General features: G+C 41.2%; 2 protein-coding genes across 3 annotated transcripts in view; both read left to right on the top strand.

The window, feature by feature from the left end:
• LOC134208409 (uncharacterized) overlaps window positions 1-1,461 on the top strand; it is a 68,352-nt gene extending 66,891 nt beyond the window's left edge. For both annotated transcript variants that reach the window (XM_062684388.1, XM_062684389.1), the window contains exon 5: window positions 112-1,461. In XM_062684388.1, the coding sequence (XP_062540372.1) occupies window positions 112-373 (262 nt within the window). In that variant the 3' untranslated portion in view covers window positions 374-1,461. The remainder of the gene's footprint in view (window positions 1-111) is intronic.
• Window positions 1,462-8,037: 6,576 nt separating this feature from the next.
• Window positions 8,038-13,587, top strand: LOC134206183 (uncharacterized). Its single transcript, XM_062681874.1, has one exon. It carries the CDS (start codon window positions 8,038-8,040, stop codon window positions 13,585-13,587), a length of 5,550 nt encoding a protein of 1,849 aa, XP_062537858.1.
• Window positions 13,588-20,599: the final 7,012 nt, after the last annotated feature.

The raw sequence follows: 20,599 nt of genomic DNA, 5'->3' as shown, positions 1-20,599 counted from the left end.
CATTATAGGATCCCTATCTATGCCCATTTCCGTAGTGAGAACAAGCGCAGGAGTTTTCTATTTCTCACACATTTCTTCCCATTTTACTTTCTTCCCGTTTCCGCCCTCTAGCGCCCGTTACGGTTACGAAAACTGTGTCTTCACCAGTGCCAAGTACAAGTGCAAGCCCGAGTCGGCCGTCTTTCTGCGGAAGATTGCCAAACTGCTTTCCACGGATCGGCACTTTCTCAACTGTGATAAAATCGAAAGCGAGATCTGCTCGGGTGGTGGCCGGAGGATTCACACTTCCCCGGTGCAGATGGCCACTCTGGAACTGGTGCTTGCTGCGATGGTGCTCCTGACGACTGCCCAGCTGGTGACGGCATGGCGATAAAAGGGTGCTGATGGAAGTGAGCTCGGTTTTCAAAGTGTGACGACGGTTGAAAATTCGCGATCCGGTTTTGAGATATTTTTTGGTCTCGCTTAGGTAAGTGCTGATATAGGTTAATGTGATCGAAATGTATATTGGAAAATATATTTAATTGATGTTGCTGATGCACGAAAACGAATTGTAAAGAAAGAATAGTAACTTCACATGCTGAATGACATTGTTGCGAAACGGGGAATGCCTGGAAGGTTTGTGTTTAGGATAAGGAATATTGACGGATTTTGTCTAAGCTGCTTGTCAGATATTGGCGGCATTTTTGAAAGTCAGTAGAAATTCTTCGGATATTAAAACCCTGATTAGTTAGGCAACTTAAGTTTTAACAAGTGATGGAGCAGGTACTAACTCGTTCTGTGACGATTGAAGCATTCTACTAAAAAGCCCTGAATTAATTTTCTATGAACTTAACTTTGTGTTTTCGTTAGTCTTAGTTCACCTCATGTGCTGTATTTTGTTATTCTGGATAATAATGAACTAAATGCCACCTAATTCCATGCTTTTATTTTATGTTTCCTCAAACCTATCATGTTGGAATGGTATATTGTTTATAAAGCAGGTTACTTAAATTATTGATGTTCACCGCATTCTAAAACTGTTATGTGTTTCTAATGACTTTGACCTAATGCTTTTAGTAACTAGTAACTCATCCTAGATTTTGTAAGGGCGATGCCAAAGTCGTAGATTAACGGACTCAAATTCCGTCTGAAAATAAAAACGAGTTTGACCGTATAATGCCTAAATTAGGATCTAGCCTCGTGCATAATTTGATTGTTATTTATGGCCCGCTAAATGCATTGTACAATAAAATCTTCATGGTAGAAGTTAACTGTTAGTAATAGATGAATTAATCATTTCCGATGAAGGATATGAATTCGAGAAATAGTGTTTTACTGCATAAGAACGAACAATATATAGGAAGAAGTTCAAAGACCATTTTTATCTTCTAGCAAGATATTTGTCTCCGTCTGTCAATTTCTAAAGCATTGTTGATTTATCCATTTGTGAACCAATGCATAGAAAAGCATTTAATTGAAGTTCCGAAGTAGAAATATATATTTCCATTAACTTTATAGCATGGTGTTTATTAACTTTTTTCTGAAACATCCGAACTGAGTCCAATTGCTTATGATGGTTGATCACACGTAATTAATCGCATGAGTAAAAAGAGGCTTTTTATGAACACTTTCCAGCAGCTTAAACATTACAATTTCACGCCCGCGGTGCCAATTAATGAGTTCGATTGTATCATCCGATTCGCAGTACCGATGGAAAGGGTTGGAGACCAAAGGCTGGGAATCATGATGACGATAGTGTGAACATGCTGATGACAGTTTATAATTAATGCTGCACTGAATATGAACCCTTCGGGGGTGGTAAGGTCTCGGATAGGACACGACCTTCTGCATTTCAAAGTAATACACTCGATGCTGGATGGTAAACCTACCTTATTAAAATTTTCCAACACGTAATTGTTTTGTTTCAAATGTTTGTGTTTCATATTCGAGCTTGCTTATTAGCTCTAATTCTAGTAACTGTGCTGTGTTGTATTAATTATCTTGAACTTCGATAATCAAACCATGAAATATTCGGCTGCGAAACGGTGAGTCGACATTTGAGAAGGGGTATTCAACATAAAGTCTGCCGATAGCAAATGATCAATAATTAGAGGTTGCGTACTATTTAGCTGATAGTGTAGCCTTGACATCTAACCACCATTCTGATATATACCAGTGTCGTCGAAGTCCCTCGGTATCGATTCACCTTAACATCTGCTTGCGAGGCCATATAGCACAATTGCTTGGTGTGTGGGGCAAGACAGCCCTGTTATATACCACTCTATATTATATACTGTTTATGCCGAGCAAGCAGCTAAGCATCGGCCCCCTCAGTCAGAGTCCAACAGTGATCCGAGTAAGGCGATACCTCCGCCGAGTGCAATGATGCGCAATGGGTGATTTCCTGGCGCAGCAGCAGGTCACACATTTGGCGACAGTGGCAGGTTTTACTTCTCATTTCTTTGTTAGCATCAAGTGGAATAATGTTAAAACAATTATGCCTAATAATAATACTGCGTCATGGAAATCACCCACTGCGCAATCTCAGAGAAAAACGTCAATTCCTGAAAGAAGGATTTTTTTTGTTTATGTTGGAAGCGGTGCTGCGAATAGGAAGAGTCGCGGTAGCGTGTTGGTAAGTGGAACGAAGAAGACTCGAAATTGTTTGCGTGTTTTGAGGACCGCCAATAAAAGATTAAATGATTATGTTTGCGAGTTTTGAGGACCGCAATGGCGTGTTTGGAGGACCGCCAAGTGAAGATGAAATGTTTTGCGTGTTTTGAGGACCGCAATGGCGTGTTTGGAGGACCGCCAAGTGAAGATGAAATGTTTTGCGTGTTTTGAGGACCGCAAAGGCGTGTTTGGAGTATCGCCAAGTAAAAGAATTTTTTTTTGCGTGGTTTGAGGACCGCAATGGCGTGTTTGGAGGACCGCCAAGTAAAGATGAAATGTTTGCGAGTTTTGAGGACTGCAATGGCGTGTTTGGAGAACCGCCAAGTGAAGATTAAATGTTTTGCGTGTTTGGAGGACCGCAATGACGTGTTTGGAGGACCGCCAAGAAAAGATTAAATGATTATGTTTGGCGATTTTGGAGAACCGTAATGGCGTGTTTGGATGACCGCCAAGTAAAGATGAAATCTTCTGCGAGTTTTGAGGACCGCAATGGCGTGTTTGGAGGACCGCCAAGTAAAGATGAAATGTTTTGCGAGTTTTGAGGAAAGCAAAGGCATGTTTGGAGGACCGCCAAGTGAAGATGAAATATTTTGCGTGTTTTGAGGACCGCAATGGCGTGTTTAGAGAACCGCCAAGTTAAGATGAAATGTTTTGCGTGTTTGGAGGACCGCAATGGCGTGTTTGGAAGACCGCCAAGAAAAGGTTAAATGATAATGTTTGGCGAGTTTTGAGGACCGCAATGGCGTGTTTGGTGGACCACAAAGTAAAGATTAAATGATTTGTGTGTTCTAAGAACCACCAAGAAAAGTTGTGATATTGTGCGTGTTCTGAGTACCGCAATGGCGTGTTTAGTGGACAGCCAAGTAAAAATTAAATGACTTACGTGTTTGGAGAACCGCCAAGTAAAGATAAAATGATAAAAGATAAAATGATTTAAAGTAAAAATGATTAGGACCGCAATGGAGTATTGGGAAGCTAGCCAAGTGAAGCTGAAATAATTTCCGTGTTTTAAGGACCCCAATGGCTTGTTGGGACGACGCCAAGAAAAGTTGGGATTTTTTTTTCTGTTTGTTTTGAGAACCGTAATGGCGTTTTGGGAAGATCGTCAAGTAAAGTTGGAATGATATGTGAGTTATGATTACCGTCAGATTGGAAGGAAGGTTTGCCAGTTGGAACGCAGTTCAAAGCATGGTGTGGGCGTTTTGATTACCGCACATAGTTGAAATGGTTTGATGCTGAAAAACTCAAGGGTGTGTCAAGAGCACTAGAAAGCACAAAGCATGTTTCTGAGGAGCCAACAATGGGGCGTTGATCCAAAAATATCTGCTACGTTTTGACTAGGCAAGTCATTTGATCATTTCAGTTAAATTCATTTGACTTGCCAAAGGTTTCTTTTCGTTCAAGTGAGTTGAACGAAGGAGTTTAGACTTTCAAATCAAGCGACTTGGTTAGTTCACTTGCGCAATCTAAGCTTAGTTTAAAATTTCCAAAGACTCACCTGTATCAAATATCTAGTTTGCCTCAGCCTAGCAGCCAAAGTATCGGTACCATAAGTGTCAAAATCCATAATAACCTGAAACATTTTGCTTATTGTAGCATGGTTTGATAAAATGCTTCTGATGAATACGGTGCTACCAGAAGCCTATGCTTCTTCTGGATCGCCGAATAGGGCAAAAAAACGCGAATTAAAAAAAACTGCAAAGGCACGTAGAGAGAAAGTAATATTGGAGTTTCGAAAGTTGTGGATGCAGCGATGGCGCTTTTGGAGAGCCTTGATGGCAAATTGCAAAATAAAGTACTAAGTTTAGCAATTGTGATGTCCCATCGCGAAGTGCAACTTGGTGCATCTAATATCGAATGTCATTAATAATATTTAATATATCTTCAACCATGTTGGTTAAGGTTAAATCATACCCAGATTTTAATATTGGAACCCTAATGCTTTGAAAAAAAAACTCGCTCTTAATATTGAAGAATGCACTATGCTTGAGTTTTATTTCATGCGAAATCACGATGTTGCATTCCAAAAATGATTAAAATCTGCCGAGGTCTATGTTATATTTATACTTCAAAATAATCTCTTGTCTTATGAGAAGAACACTGCATTTACAAAGTGAAGCATAAGGATGATAACCTTACATGTCGTAGTTGCTACTCCGTGATTGACCTGAACAATCGCAATTGCATAGAGAGCCAATTGCTGAATCATGATATATGCATTCCAACATCAATGTGCACAGGGGTCTCCAGTAGCCTTGCAAGCTAAGGCGTAGGATTGCCAATCCGGAGATAGCGAGTTCGATTTTCGGTCCGGTCTAGGATGTTTTCGGATTGGAAACATTCTCGACTCCCTGGGCATAGTGTATCCATTGTACTTGCCACACAAGATACATACTCATGCAATGGCGGGCATAGAAAAGCTATCAATTAATAACTGAGGAAATGCTAATAGAATACTAAGCTGAAAAGCAAGCCAAGTTACAGTTGGAATGTCGAGCTATTGAAGAAGAAGAAGAAGAAGTGCACAGTTTAAAAGCTCTAATGGTGGTTAATAAACGGCGGTGGCCACGTCCTTTTGGGCTACCGAAGATGGGAAGGAATTGAAGATGCAGTCACTCGCCCACTGCAAACCAAAACCACTTCTGCACTCGCCACGAGAATTTTATTGGAATCTACGGGATAAGTTCTATGAAAGAAATTCATCTTCATTAACGGGTTGCCAATCTAATAGTAACAAAAGGGTGGAATATTCAAATTGGATGCCGAAGCGATGATTTCTAACCGTTACTGTTAGAATTAGTCAAGTTGTAGATAAAGGATAGAAGATGGAAACGGTATTCACTACATTTCCAATCTTTGCGATTGCTAAAACATTAGAAATATATTGAGAGAAAAAGTTGGAGTATTGAACCTGAGATTGATCCTACGACCTGCTGCGTAGGCAGAAGTAACGAGCATATGATCAACTTTTCTTACATGTTATGAGCACATCTCAGAATAGAGTACATAAATCCGTATCATTTTGTTATGTTCGTTTGCTATGGCAGCTAATACACGAATGTGAGATTTCGGATAAACCAGCAAGATTAGTCAAGGCGAGTTTGATCGGGTAAAACGAGTGTTTCAAATTACATGAATGCTTCCGATTCTTCCCGGAACATTCAGAGTTACGCTTTGGTATAGATTCACTCTATTAGTGAGATTTGTATAAGATCCGTTCAGAAATGTCAGCATTGGTGCTTTGACACGTAACTTTAACAAGATGGAGGAAACCTGTTACAGTCATACAACACGCGAAAGCCGATGTACATGACAGAAAAAGATTTAAAAGAGGACAATGTAGCTGCACCACGAGTTTGCATCAATGGTGATCAGTCTCGTCTAGAGATGTTTGTATTATTCAGATACAGTTTCATATAACTTTTTTTGATATTTCGCAAGCGCTGATATATCTAAAATATCGTTTCAAATTTAAACAGAATGTGGCACATATAGTGATATCGAAAAATATTTCTAGAGAATGTGTGTGTGTGTGATTGAAAAACGGGAGTAAAAAGAGCGGATAAGAAATGCCGAATTTGCTTATCTGCTATATGATGCCGTTAATTTTGATTGAGTAAGGAATGAAGGCTTTTGAAGGTATGCGAGGATGCACCAGAAAGCGCCAAACTGCAAGCGTGTTTTATCCATGCGAGAGAGTGGGTGTTTATGACATCCTAGCATGCGATATACAGGCAAGAAACCCAAATTCGGACATAGTGCGTTGTATTTGCACAAAGATGCGCTAAACAACGCATCAGTTAGTTTGACAAATCAAACTTCGAGAGAAAGTTCGGAGCTGCTATTATGGAGGTTATTGTATTCGTGTACTTTGTTTCACCGGAGATCTACGAAATCAGTACCAACAAAGGAATTCGGAGACGCATCTGTAGTAGGGGTCTTGGGCATCTTGAGACGGGTATGGTAAATGACATGAACCGAATAAAAGGGTATATACATTAGCCATTAGCCCTAGATGGGATAGTGATAAATGAGAGAATGAGCCTACAGTTTTGTGAAATATTTCGTAGGAGAAGATCGTGGTGTGGTGTTGCCCAGCAGCTGAAGATGGACCGATAAAATCGTAGTAGAAAATCATACTAACTTTGCACTCTATAAGACGCTCCGACCGTATTAACCACCTACAAAATGTGACGGCCCTCCACAGGTAGAAGACCAGAACAATACTCGTGGAAGCCCAACTTGCAGTTGGAGTCTTGGAGTCTTGGAGGAGACTAATGAAAAATCCGGAGAGAAAGGGGGATGTGTGGGGCAAGACAGCCCTGTTATATACCACTCTATATTATATACTGTTTATGCCGAGCAAGCAGCTAAGCATCGGCCCCCTCAGTCAGAGTCCAACAGTGATCCGAGTAAGGCGATACCTCCGCCGAGTGCAATGATGCGCAATGGGTGATTTCCTGGCGCAGCAGCAGGTCACACACTTGGCAATAGCAGGCAAATCGGGATAAAGGGGACAAACCAAAACAACAACAGATAGATGTAGGTAGAGGGAAACGCAATGAGTGGTTATTAAAACGTGCAGTTGGTGAGATAGCTCTAACCAGAATTATAATTTGATCTTATACCTATAATCTTAAATTTATTAAAACTTAAAGCAATTTCGAATCGAAGGTAAAATTTACTATTCTATACTTATATACAAATCTGGCTTATGGCTAAAGCATTAATTCAATCTAGATTCTATGAGTACACTTAACCTATAATTAGTACGGAGAGAAGAAATACGAAGCAGTACGGTTGATTGGGAAAAGGTGAGAAACAATAGAATACCTTAAGTAATAATTATTCATGCAAGTATAATATGACTAGGTTTGAGTGAATAGGCTGAATGCAGTAAACGGTGCTAAACTAAAGGAAGACACAAATGCACTAAAACGTAAGAAATTGAGTACAAACAGTAAAAAACATGCCTTAAACTTATCTATGGATACCATGCAGGAATTTAAAACGGCCAAACTTCGCACGAATAAAAAAGGTCGCTACGAATTCGGAAAATATAAGTCGTCTTTCTTGTTACTGCATTACGCAAGTAACAAATTTTAAATTCGTTTTACCAAGGAAGGATGTCAGATCCAGGTATCGCAGCCGGCACTCAAGCCGATTCAGGTAAGAGCTTAACTAATAATTTGTTAGGAGCGCAAGAAGACCCCCCTGTCGAACCCCTAAGAAAGAACCTAAATGAAGAACCCCTTCTCAAACCCTGCAGAAGGTCCCCTCAATTAAGAGTAAACAACTGTCGAACCTGTAAATCGGCCGACGACAGTCAAATGGTGCAGTGTGACGCCTGTGATAGTTGGCACCATTATAATTGCGTGGGCGTGGATGAAATCAAAGGAATCAAAGAAATCAAAGGATTTGAAGGAAAATGTATCGAACGTTGGGACGAAGAAGAAGCAGCGAGATCTGGCGGAAAAACAGCAGAATCAACAGCAAACAACAGTTCTGTTACCGGCAAAGCCCTCTAAGGCACAATCAGTGAAGTCGGCTACATCGAAGAAATCGTCAAGGGTACAACTAGAACTTCAACTGCAACAACTGGAGGCTGAGCGGACACTGTTGGACGACAAGAGGAAGCTTATCGAAAAACAATACAGCGTACTGCAGGAGCTTGCGAATCTTGAAGATGACGAAGTCAAGGACATAGATAACGATGCAGTTGACGGTGATTCGAAGGTGAAGGGTTGGCTGCGAGACGGAGTTGATCCAGATGAGGACGATAGTACGGACTCAAGCTACGAGTACTCAAGCACCGAAGATTCAGAAGAAGAAGGCAGAACTGAAGCCACAGAAGAGGAAGAGGAGGCAGATCCGCGAGCCAACACCAGGAATTTCAAACCAATACGACGGTCAACACCCAGGATTGATCTAGAAAGCCATCAGAGGAGAATCGTTACGCGCAGCAACCAGTTAACCTGTGGCCTGTCTCGTAATCAACTCGCGGCTCGTCAAGTTGTTGCAAGAGATCTTCCTATTTTCACTGGGAATCCGGAAGAATGGCCTATTTTCTTTTCCACTTACGAGAGCACGTCCCGGATGTGCGGCTACACCAGTGATGAAAATATGATTCGTCTAAGGAACTGCCTCAAGGGAGATGCATTCGCTGCTGTGAAAAGCTTCCTGCTCCATCCGTCTACGGTAAATAGAGCAATGGATGCTCTCAAGCTGAGATTTGGGCAGCCACGCTTTGTAATCCAGTCGCTGAAGAACAAAATACCCGGAATGCCTCCGCTGAAACCAGACTCAATCAACAAGATGATAGACTTCGCGTTAGCGGTACAAAATCTTGAAGCAACAATTGATGCCTGCGGTCAGAAGGAACTGATGCGCGATTCGTCTCTACTAAGTGATCTAATCACCAAGCTTCCAGCTTCAACCAAGCTGGAATGGGCGCGCCATACTAGATGTCTGCGGAAGGTCAACTTGGCGGCCTTCAGCAAATGGATTTACGGCATGGCTGAAGATGCTTGTTTGGTAGCCGAGCCAGTCAAAAGTCAGGAAGTGCATCAGGAGGCACACAGAAGACCTAAAGTTTTCTTGAACACTCACACTGAGCAACACAAAACTTGGAGAAATGAGGATCAACAAGGTTCGTGGCGCAGCTCACCGAAATCAACTGGAGTGAAGAGAAAAGAGTCGCAATGTATCGTCTGCAGAGGTGTTTGCGTTTCTCTTGCAAAATGCAAAAGGTTTCAGGAACTCTCATATGATGGAAAGTGGGCAGCGATTCGCGAAGCTCGAGGTTGTATGAAATGTCTGAAGCAGCACAAAGGAGGATGTGAATCGAAAGAATGTGGAGTGAACGGATGTACCTACAAACATCACCCCCTGTTACATAAGGAACTAAATGCAGAGACGTCGGCGACTGTGAAGCCTTGGCGGGACGTGCAGTACAGTAACACACATCAGTCAAGTTCAAGCTCCATTTTGTTTCGATATATTCCGGTCATAGTTTACGGAAGCGGAATCGTTGTACAATGCTACGCCTTTCTAGATGACGGATCCTCCAAAACATTCATGGACGAAGAGCTAGCGAAGGAATTGAATCTTTCCGGTGAGCGCCACCCGCTCTGCCTCAAATGGACTGGGGGTTTGCACCGTTCGGAGGATGAGTCACGTAGTGTGCAATTTGAAATGTCCGGATTGAAGGGGAAACGTTTTCATTCCGATGATGTCCGCACTGTGAAGGAGCTGCAACTGCCTTGTCAAACGCTCAACATGGAGCAATTGCAAACCGACTACTACTACTTGAAGGGAGTGCCTGTGCAGTCTTATCGAGATGTTCGGCCACGTATCCTAATAGGCGTTCAGCACGCCAATGCTACCCTTGTAAGAAAGAGCCGTGAAGGAAAGCCTGGGCAACCGATCGCCATCAAAACCAATCTTGGTTGGACAATCTATGGAGGAGCGCCAACTGATCTATCCATAAACATGGTCCACTATACATACCACGTTTCCTGCTGTAATCATGAAGCGGGAATCAGCTCCGACATGGATTTGAATCACGCGGTAAAAGACTATTTTTCTCTAGAAAACCTCGGTGTTGTATCGCCAGCAAAGCAGGTCCGTTCGCGTGAAGATGAGCGGGCCATGAACCTTTTACTAAAACACACCCATTACAACGGTTCCAAGTATGAATCGGGTTTACTGTGGAGACACGATGACGTGCATCTGCCAAACAACAAAGCGATGGCGCTGAAACGCTTCAACCACCTTGAACGCCGTAAGGAACATGATTCTGATCTAGCTCGAACAGTGAAGGAGAAGTTGAAGGACTACATTGCGAAAGGCTATGTTCGTAAACTCACTACCGAAGAACTGTCAGAAAGTCATGAACGCATCTGGTACCTGCCGATCTTCTTAGTAACGAACCCCAACAAACCTGGGAAGTTGAGACTCGTCTGGGATGCAGCGGCGACGTTGAATGGAGTATCTCTGAATTCGGCATTGCTCACTGGACCAGATCTGTTGGAACCCTTGATACACGTTCTCTACAAATTCCGCGGGCGACGTTTTGCGATTTGTGGTGATATACGCGAGATGTTTCACCAGGTCGCAATCCGCAGGGAAGATCAGCACAGTCAACGATTCTTTCTGAGAGACGACTCGTCTCATAATGAACCCAGCACGTACGTCATGCAGGTGATGACGTTTGGTACATCCTGCTCCCCAGCGACAGCTCAGTTCGTAAAAAACCAGAACGCAGAACGCTTCAACGAACAGTATCCCGAAGCTTCACGAGCAATTGTACGGTGCACCTATGTCGATGATATGCTGAGCAGCACAGAAACGGAGCAAGAAGCAATTGATCTGGCAAAATCCGTCTGGTTCGTGCACAATGAGGGAGGATTTGAAATTCGGAATTGGATGTCCAATTCTCCCAAAGTTCTGGAAGCGCTTCGTGGTGATCCAAGCACCGAGAAAAGTCTCGACCTGGCATCAACTCTTGCAACTGAAAAAGTGCTTGGTATGTGGTGGTGTACGCAAACCGACTGCTTCACGTACAAAATAAACTGGAAAAGACTCGGAGAGGACCTGCTAAGTGGCAAACGTTTTCCCACGAAGCGAGAAGTGCTTCGCACTATGATGTCCATCTACGATCCATTAGGCTTAATTTCGCACTACCTCATCTTCCTGAAAGTGCTGCTGCAAGAAATTTGGCGAACAGGCGTAGGATGGGATGAGAAGGTGAGTCAGCAAATCTTCAACAAATGGCAAATGTGGCTGAAGCTTCTTCCTGGAATTGAGCGTTTACAAATTCCCAGGTGTTATCGACTTCAAACATCACTCGGACAGCACACACTAGTACAGCTACACACTTTCGTCGACGCCAGCGAAAATGGAATGGCTGCTGTGGCGTACCTACGATTCGAAGAAGCCGGCACAGTCGAATGCTCGTTAGTTACCGCGAAGACCCGTGTTGCTCCACTTAAATATCTCACTATCCCCAGATTAGAGCTTCAAGCGGCACTTAGAGGAGCTAGGCTGGCGCAGTCCATCATACGCGGTATAGATCTCGATGTGTCCCGTTGTGTTTTTTGGACGGATTCAAGAAACGCACTCTCATGGATATGTGCAGATCACCGACGATACAGTCTGTTTGTGGCTGCACGAGTTAGCGAAATATTGGATCTGACGGCAGTTTCCGACTGGAAATGGGTTCCCACTAAGTGGAATGTAGCTGATGAAGGAACTAAATGGCAGCGACAACCATCTTTCACAAACGCTAGTAGGTGGTTTCAAGGGCCTGAATTCCTTTGGCAACAAGAAGCAGATTGGCCAATGATGCCTGTCCGTATTGCGGAGACTGCAGAGGAGCTACGTGCCAACGTTCACATTCATTATGAAACGGCAAAGTTGGAGTTTCCATTCAACAATTTTCGGAATTGGAGAAAACTGGCTCGTTCGACAGCATATATTTTTCGGTTTATCAGAAACACCCGTCCCAAGGGGTTCTCTCGAATGGATGGTGGTCTGACAATGGAAGAAATCCAACATGCAGAGAACTTCCATATTCGCACCACCCAGCAAGATACGTTTCAGGAGGATATATCAATTCTTCGTCGCAAAGGAAACGACGCTGCGCTTCCCAAACGAAGCCCTTTGTTCAAATTGGTTCCCTTCCTTGACGATCAAGGAATACTACGCATGAAAGGCAGGACAGGAGCATGCAAGTACGTTTCACTGGACGCAGTCAATCCCATCAACCTTCCGCGTGATCACCCGATAACGCACATTATCATACGGACTTACCACGACAAATTTCACCACCACAACCACGAATCGGTGATCAACGAGGTTCGTCAAAAGTTCTGCGTTGCACGGCTCCGTCAGATGTATGCCAAAGTTAGATCCGATTGCCCGCGGTGCAAATTGAGGGATGCTCGTCCTAACCCTCCAGCAATGGCAGATCTCCCTGCATGCCGACTAGCCGCGTACAGCTGTCCGTTCACGCACACCGGCATAGATTATTTTGGTCCAATGGAAGTATCTGTAGGTAGAAGGGTCGAGAAGCGGTGGGGGGTTCTTCTAACTTGTCTGACAATACGCGCTGTCCATATTGAATTAGCTAGCTCTTTAACCACTAACTCATGCATTATGGCGATACGCAATTTCATTGCCCGTCGTGGAACTCCAGCTGCATTTTATAGCGACAGAGGCACCAACTTCATCGGCTCTGAACGTGAGCTAAAGCAGGCCCTAAAGACCATCAACCAGAACAAGCTGGCACAAGAGTTTGTGAGCTCAAATACTTCATGGAGTTTCAATCCCCCGGCTTCTCCCCATATGGGGGGGAGTTGGGAACGGCTGGTACAGTCCGTTAAGCGAACATTGTATGAAGTTAAGCCATCATCAAGGCCGACTGACGAGGAACTGAAGAACGCGTTGATAGAAGTTGAAGCCATCCTAAATGCACGACCACTTACTCATGTTCCGCTCGAAGATGAAGCAGCTCCTGTACTCACTCCAAATCACTGGCTGTTGGGGTCATCCAATGGATTGAAAGCATGGTCTCTATTGGACAGCAACTCTATCGCATTAAGACGTGGTTGGCATCAATCACAAGCCTTTGCTAACCACTTCTGGAAGAGATGGATTCGGGAGTATCTACCGGACCTAACGAGGCGCAGCAAATGGTTTCAGAAAGTCGCACCCATCAAGGAAGGAGATATAGTTCTGATCGTTGATCAGGAAAATCCAAGAAATTGCTGGCCAAAAGGACGGGTCATTGGTACGGTTAACCGAGACGGTCAGGTACGTAAAGTTACCATTCGAACCGCGAAGGGCGTGTACGAGAGGGCAGCTGTAAACGTAGCGGTTCTTGATGTCCGAGGCAAGGAGTTAGCAGACTCAGAGGCGGAGTCAGCAAACTAGGGGGGAGTGTCGTCGAAGTCCCTCGGTATCGATTCACCTTAACATCTGCTTGCGAGCCCATATAGCACAATTGCTTGGCAATAGCAGGCAAATCGGGATAAAGGGGACAAACCAAAACAACAACAGATAGATGTAGGTAGAGGGAAACGCAATGAGTGGTTATTAAAACGTGCAGTTGGTGAGATAGCTCTAACCAGAATTATAATTTGATCTTATACCTATAATCTTAAATTTATTAAAACTTAAAGCAATTTCGAATCGAAGGTAAAATTTACTATTCTATACTTATATACAAATCTGGCTTATGGCTAAAGCATTAATTCAATCTAGATTCTATGAGTACACTTAACCTATAATTAGTACGGAGAGAAGAAATACGAAGCAGTACGGTTGATTGGGAAAAGGTGAGAAACAATAGAATACCTTAAGTAATAATTATTCATGCAAGTATAATATGACTAGGTTTGAGTGAATAGGCTGAATGCAGTAAACGGTGCTAAACTAAAGGAAGACACAAATGCACTAAAACGTAAGAAATTGAGTACAAACAGTAAAAAACATGCCTTAAACTTATCTATGGATACCATGCAGGAATTTAAAACGGCCAAACTTCGCACGAATAAAAAAGGTCGCTACGAATTCGGAAAATATAAGTCGTCTTTCTTGTTACTGCGTTACGCAAGTAACAACCAGTGTAGAGGGGTTGCGACCCTTGGGGCTTTTTACCCTTCTCTAGCTCGCGGTAAACTTTTCAATAGCAAGTGACCCCTCGAACTGGGTCTCAAGGTCGGCTTACTACTGGGCAATCGGAGGGGCTTCGCGAACAACGTGCAGTTTATTGTCACCTTTCTCGTGTTAGTTGAAAATGATTTCTATTGTGGATGAAAACTCTGGATTTATTAAATATACTGTTTCTGAAGTGTGGGTGGAAATTAATTTGGAAAAACTATTGATTTTCAATGTGTTGTGGGTGGTTTATTGGAAATTGTGGGATGAGGGACGTACCGGTACTGCTGCTGTTGAAGTCGCGTTGCTGGTGTTCTTGAAGACGATGGACGAGCGCTCGCCGAAGATCTTGTCGCCGTCTGGTTGGGCCTCCGGCGGGGTGGTGGTCGTAGTCGGAAGGAGTATCTGGTGGATCGGATAGCAGATCGTCTTGGCTTGACGGTGCGATCTGCTTCTCACGCTGGCGTCTTCCCTCTTTGGCTTACATCGACAGAGCCCAGGACGATACCGGAATGACTCTGCCGAGAGGGGTCCTCTTTTACGGTTAGGGCACCGGTTCGGGCCCGAGGAATCGCTCCTTGGTAAATTATAACCGCGCACGGCTAGAGCGTATGGTCTTTTACGAATTAGGCGTAGTGGCCAGCTAGGGACCACTAGGCCGATCGTGTGCTTCGCCAACCGTAGGTTGGCACACAAAATGGCTTCGTACCGTGAGGTACTACAAAAGGTCCTGTGAGGGTAACGGGGAAAACGTTTAACAAATGCCGCACTGAACGTAACTAATTATTAGTTTTCCGTTCGTTTTAAATAATTAAGGTCAGATTGCGCTAAGCTATGCACGTACCTGATTGAACTTATTCTCACACCCGTATATTTCTACCACTCACTTAATCACTTGGACACTTTAACAATTTACTTTTCTCGATCCGAAGCACACGAACGCCAGAACTAAAGTGAGGGATGGCGGAATCTGATTGCGCCTCAATCACTCCCAAGATGGGATTTTTCTTTTATTACCACCCCCTTTTGTTTCTCGATTTGCGCGCGCCTGCATGTCGTGTTGTTGCACCCACTAATGTTCAACATGTCTCCTCTTTGTACCCACACTACTGTTATACAATTCAAATTTACAAAAAACACTAACGCTACTAACAATAATTTTGATTTTTGATTTTATTAACATTACTAACCCAACACTTAACAAACTTAGAAACGTGACAATAATAAAATACATTTAGCACATTTTAAAAACTAAAAATTTTATAACACTTGGTTACAGGCTTACCAACCATATCCTAGATGGGGTTTGACAGTGAGTTCTGTTGAACTTCTAATGAAATGCATGATAAGCATGCCTGATAGGACACGCCATCTCCATCGCATTCTGCAACGAAAACACTAGGAGCTCCCATGCGTTCTTGATTTTCCTGATAGAAATCTGCTCTGCGCAGTGGAAATTAGTTCCATTATCTGTATAAATCTCTATCGGAGCACCAAGAGACAAAAACGATACGAAACTAATGTCGAATTCGTTTTTAAACCTGGGTCAGTGCACTGGCAGTGCGTTGGTCTTGACTCATCAGATCATGATAAATAAATATGTTTAAGAGCCAGTTCGCGAGAAGCGCGACCCCCTTTCCAAGGGAGGTTGCAACGATGTTCTCCGATTTGGATGAAATTTTCAGGGTTTGCTCATATATGTAAGAGAAGACATTTTGCAAATTTTCAGATTTTTTCATTGAGGGAAAGTGGGGTAAAACGGCCCTTCAAAAATTATTGTTCAAAAATCGCCAAAACCATAAAAATGCAATAACTTTGGCAATGACTGACCGATTTTGTTTAAATTTTGCACGCTTTTTCTACTCAATTAGTGCTTTATACCAAGTGGTTAATATGGTTACAAAGTTGTTTACTTTAGGAGAAAATGGATTTTTTCGATAAAAAATTGTCGTTTTTCCAAAGGGAAAATTTTTCACCAACAGATCTAGGATAAAAAACTAAACCCGCAAGGCAATTAAGGAACTAAAGAGCTTTCATCTCATATATAATTCAGAAGCGCCAACTCAAGAATTTCTAAGAAAATCCCAATTTTCTGCAACACTGTTTATTCAAAAGAAAGTTCGCACAAATTTCGACCCTACTTATGTTCATGTTTTCCGATCTGGTGAAAACTGATCAAACTTTGTTGTCTAAGTAGAAATTAAAAATCAGGTTTTTCCATTAGTGGAGTTTAGGGTAAAATAGTCCTGTAAAAATAAATGTCTAAAAATACATAATTTTTTTATGTGAGCTCAAGCAGAATATACATTAGTATAAAAATATGACGTATTTCCTTTCTAACTTGGAAACTTATTGAAACTTATTTCATTGCGTCGTCTTAAGAACAATCAATCAAATCAAAGTTTCTGCACGCTGCACTGTTTGTTTGCAAGCCAGTTTATGAGAATCGCAACTCTATTTTTATCGATGTTTCAGCATCTGGCTGAAACTTACAAGGTTTATTTCTATATGTAGATGAAACTATTTGGCAAAATATTAGGATGGGGAGAGAGGGGTAAAATAGATCTCCAAATATAAATAATGTTACGAAACCAGATGATCGTACACAAAATCGCATATGCTAGCGAATAAGTGTACATGGTGGAGACGATATAGGCGCATTCTTCCATTTGACTGCATGCAAAATGTGCGTATATGGCCTCCACTTTGTATACTTATTCACTATGAAATACGATCTTGTGTTTGCTGGGAACCACACTTCTTAGATTTGATTATTCCGACCCAATTGGCAACTGATCGTTTGCTTTGTTTGCTCTGAAATTCTTCCAAGCGTAGTATTTTTTATGATTTTTTATCTGTCAACAATTAAATACTTCATATTCTCTCAATCTCAAAAAAATAATGTGAACTGGTCATCTAGTCATGTCATTTATATAATATTCCGAGGGAGGTATTGTAAACTTAGCGCCGTCTTAAACTCCCGTTGAAAAATATTGTCCCACCAAAATATATTCCACCAGTTCCTCCATATATGGGTGACGTCCTAACTGCAAGAACGATGGTTCAAGAACGACGTAAAGCACAATCCAATGCTTTAGCTAGTTTCCATCCATTCGGAAGTGTGAACATTTGTTTTGGTACTTCAACACGGTAGTCTATTCCTCGGTGAAAAAAGCAATAGATAGATTTCTCAAAAAGTATTGCAAGCTGTTACTACCCAAGTACTACTTCTTAGCAAACCACATCTTGGATGGTTGGTTGGAAATATGTTCATATAAGGTTAGAAAAGATTTTAAGAGAAAAAGGCTGGTATTCAAAGCATCCTTTTTACACATCAACTACACAGTCTTGTTAAGGTACTCGAGAACTTTCAGGTGGTGTAAATAAACCGAGAATAAAACCAGTTTTGCTTGGTAATCTTTTAATTAATTGATTAAGCGATCTACAATTTATATACTTGATCTATGAGTGTAGAAACGTGTATCCCAAAATTTGAAGTATTTTCATGAGGGGTGTGCTTCAAAATCGTCAGACAATAGTATACTCTATCCTATTCAATAGTATACACATTACATAGTTACGCTCTCCGTGTAAAAAACAGCTCGTTGTAAAAAAAAAGTTTTTTCTCGTATCGTGCAAAATGAATGCAACTTTGTTAAACTTTGCAGTGTTTTTCACACAGTTGTTTAAACATAGAATCGAGGGTATTCTATTACCTATGAGATAAAATTGGCCAACCCTTGAAAATATATACACCCGATTAGAACTGGTATAGTACAATTCAGTCAAACATTTTGTATAGATTGTATCTCTGTAATATCTGCTAGCAGTTTGAAGGTTGGTAATTCAAAATATATTAATGGAACACGGTTTGACTTTTTTGCACAATAAACTGATGGTTTGCAGAATTTGGTTTAAATTGATAATGATGGAGGATGAAAGAGAATTATGAATACAGCACAATCGTTACAAGCTTCAAAAACAAGCCTATGGTAAACTGATGCAAGTACAACAGAAAAATATAATCTTAGAAGCAGCTTCACCAACAAGCTGTGATTAAACTCTACGAAATTGCTCATTTGCCGTTAAGAATATGTATTTGTTTTTCTTTTTCATATAGCTGTAAAAGCAACATCAGTACCAGTAATTGTAGCTGATTCAAAAAAAAAATAACAACAAGCACTCTCGCCGAATCCGTTCATTTTTGTTTCAGTTTGCGAAAGACGTGCTAATGTTTAAGGCACTTATTTTGGTCCTATTTTATTTCTGTTGAAATTTGTTCTGCAAAGAGTTTGCTATCTAATATAGATCAGCGAAGGATATACGTATCTACTGAGACGAAAAATATAGATGAATTGAAGGGAGAAAAAATAGTGTTTTTAAACTTATGTATTTTCTGCAAGAACTCACATAAAAGTATTGATGTATTTTTAGACATTTATTTTTAAAGGACTATTTTACTCTAAACTCCCCTAATGGAAAATCCTGATTTTTTATTTCTACTTAGACAACAAAGTTTGATCAGTTTTCACCAGATCGGAAAACATGAACATAGGTGTAGGGTCGAAATTTATGCGAACTTTCTTTTGAATAAACAGTGTTGCAGAAAATTGGGATTTTCTTAGAAATTCTTGAGTTGGCGCTTTTGAATTATATATGAGATGAAAGCTCTTTAGTTCCTTAATTGCCTTGCGGGTTTAGTTTTTTATCCTAGATCTGTTGGTGAAAAATATTCCCTTTGGAAAAACGACAATTTTTTATCGAAAAAGTCCATTTTCTCCTAAAGTGAACAACTTTGTAACCATATTAACCACTTGGTATAAAGTACTAAGTGAGTAAAAAAGGCATGCACAATTTAAACAAAATCGGTCAGTCATTGCCAAAGTTATTGCATTTTTATGGTTTTGGCGATTTTTTAACAATAATTTTTGAAGGGCCGTTTTACCCCACTTTCCCTCAATGAAAAAATCTGAAAATTTGCAAAATGTCTTCTCTTACATATATGAACAAACCCTGAAAATTTCATCCAAATCGGAGAATATCGATACAAGAGGGGGTCGCGCTTCTCGCGAACTGGCTCTTAAGTGCGTGATCTGATTTTTGCGGATAGTGGAATTTACTTTTGGGTGGATATAAATAGGGGAACTGCTCCTGAAATTCATCTCATGGCTCCGATATTCATCCCATCAAAAACAAAGCAAGGAATTAGGATTGTTTATTATTTTTGCGATTTTTTTCAACAGCGAGCACGCATGTTGACAAAAAGAGGCGACGAAATTGGTGCTGTATTTCTCTGTTTCCCGATTAGATGAATATATGTTCAGTGAGATGGAGATCGGAACAGTTCCCCTATTTTATTATATTCAATAATCCCGTGCACATTTTTATAACAAGAATTCCGTATAGAGTTCATGTAAAAGAGATGTTCTATTCTACAAAAAATCATCTATTTCTGCTAAAGTTTTCGGAGAACACTCAGAGCATGTAATAAAAATTCTCCAGGATTCACTATTTTTTTCCTCGCTACCTCTCCTGATAAAGGTAACCTCACACCTCGGGAAAATTTTCCGCCGGATTTTGGGCCCCGTGCATTTTTAATTTTCAAGAATCTCCCGGAGGAATTGCTCAAGGTACTTCCGGGGGAATCTATGTACGAAACTTGCGGAGCAATTCCCGAAAGAAACTTCGAGTAAGTTCCTGTATTACAGAAAGATTTTCTGAAGGAATTATATTGTAGGAATTTCCAAATTAATTCCTGGAGCAACTTCCAGAAAAAATCTTGGAACAGTCTTCAAAGATATTCCTAGAAGAATTTCCAAAGGAATTCATCTCGAAAGGATCCCTTGGTAAAAATATGGAGGAATGCCTGAAAGATATCGCCAAAAATTCAAGAAATAATTACTGAAAGAATTTCTGAAGTAATTTCTGGCAGAATTCCCGAAGAAAATTCTGAAACGCACGAAAGAGTTTTTGGAAGAATTTCAAAAGAAATAATTTCTGAAGTAATTTCTGCATAATAAATAATTCTATTCGGTATTCCTTAAATATATTTTTCTGACAATTCTTAGCGGATTTTGTGAACGGGTTTCAAGGCGAATTCCCAAACTACATAAATTCACCGACCTAATTTAGGACACAATCTGTGAGGAAAAAACCTGAATGAACTTATGAATAGGTACATAACATCCCTAATAATTATTTTTTAAACTGAATCTAGACAACAGTACCGGATTAATTTCATTTAAAACTACAATAACAAATATTAGAAAATTCCCGGAAAAAAAGA

Source organism: Armigeres subalbatus, chromosome 1 (genome assembly GCF_024139115.2).
Source record: "Armigeres subalbatus isolate Guangzhou_Male chromosome 1, GZ_Asu_2, whole genome shotgun sequence".
Classification (NCBI taxonomy): Eukaryota; Metazoa; Arthropoda; class Insecta; order Diptera; family Culicidae; genus Armigeres; species Armigeres subalbatus.
The sequence above is the reverse complement of the archived record's forward strand: the minus strand, read 5'-3'. Positions and strand labels throughout refer to the sequence as shown.

What these genes read in the sequence shown, in the direction of transcription:
- LOC134206183 (XM_062681874.1), top strand. Translation starts at nt 8,038, where the DNA reads ATGAAATCAAAGGAATCAAAGAAATCAAAGGATTTGAAGGAAAATGTA.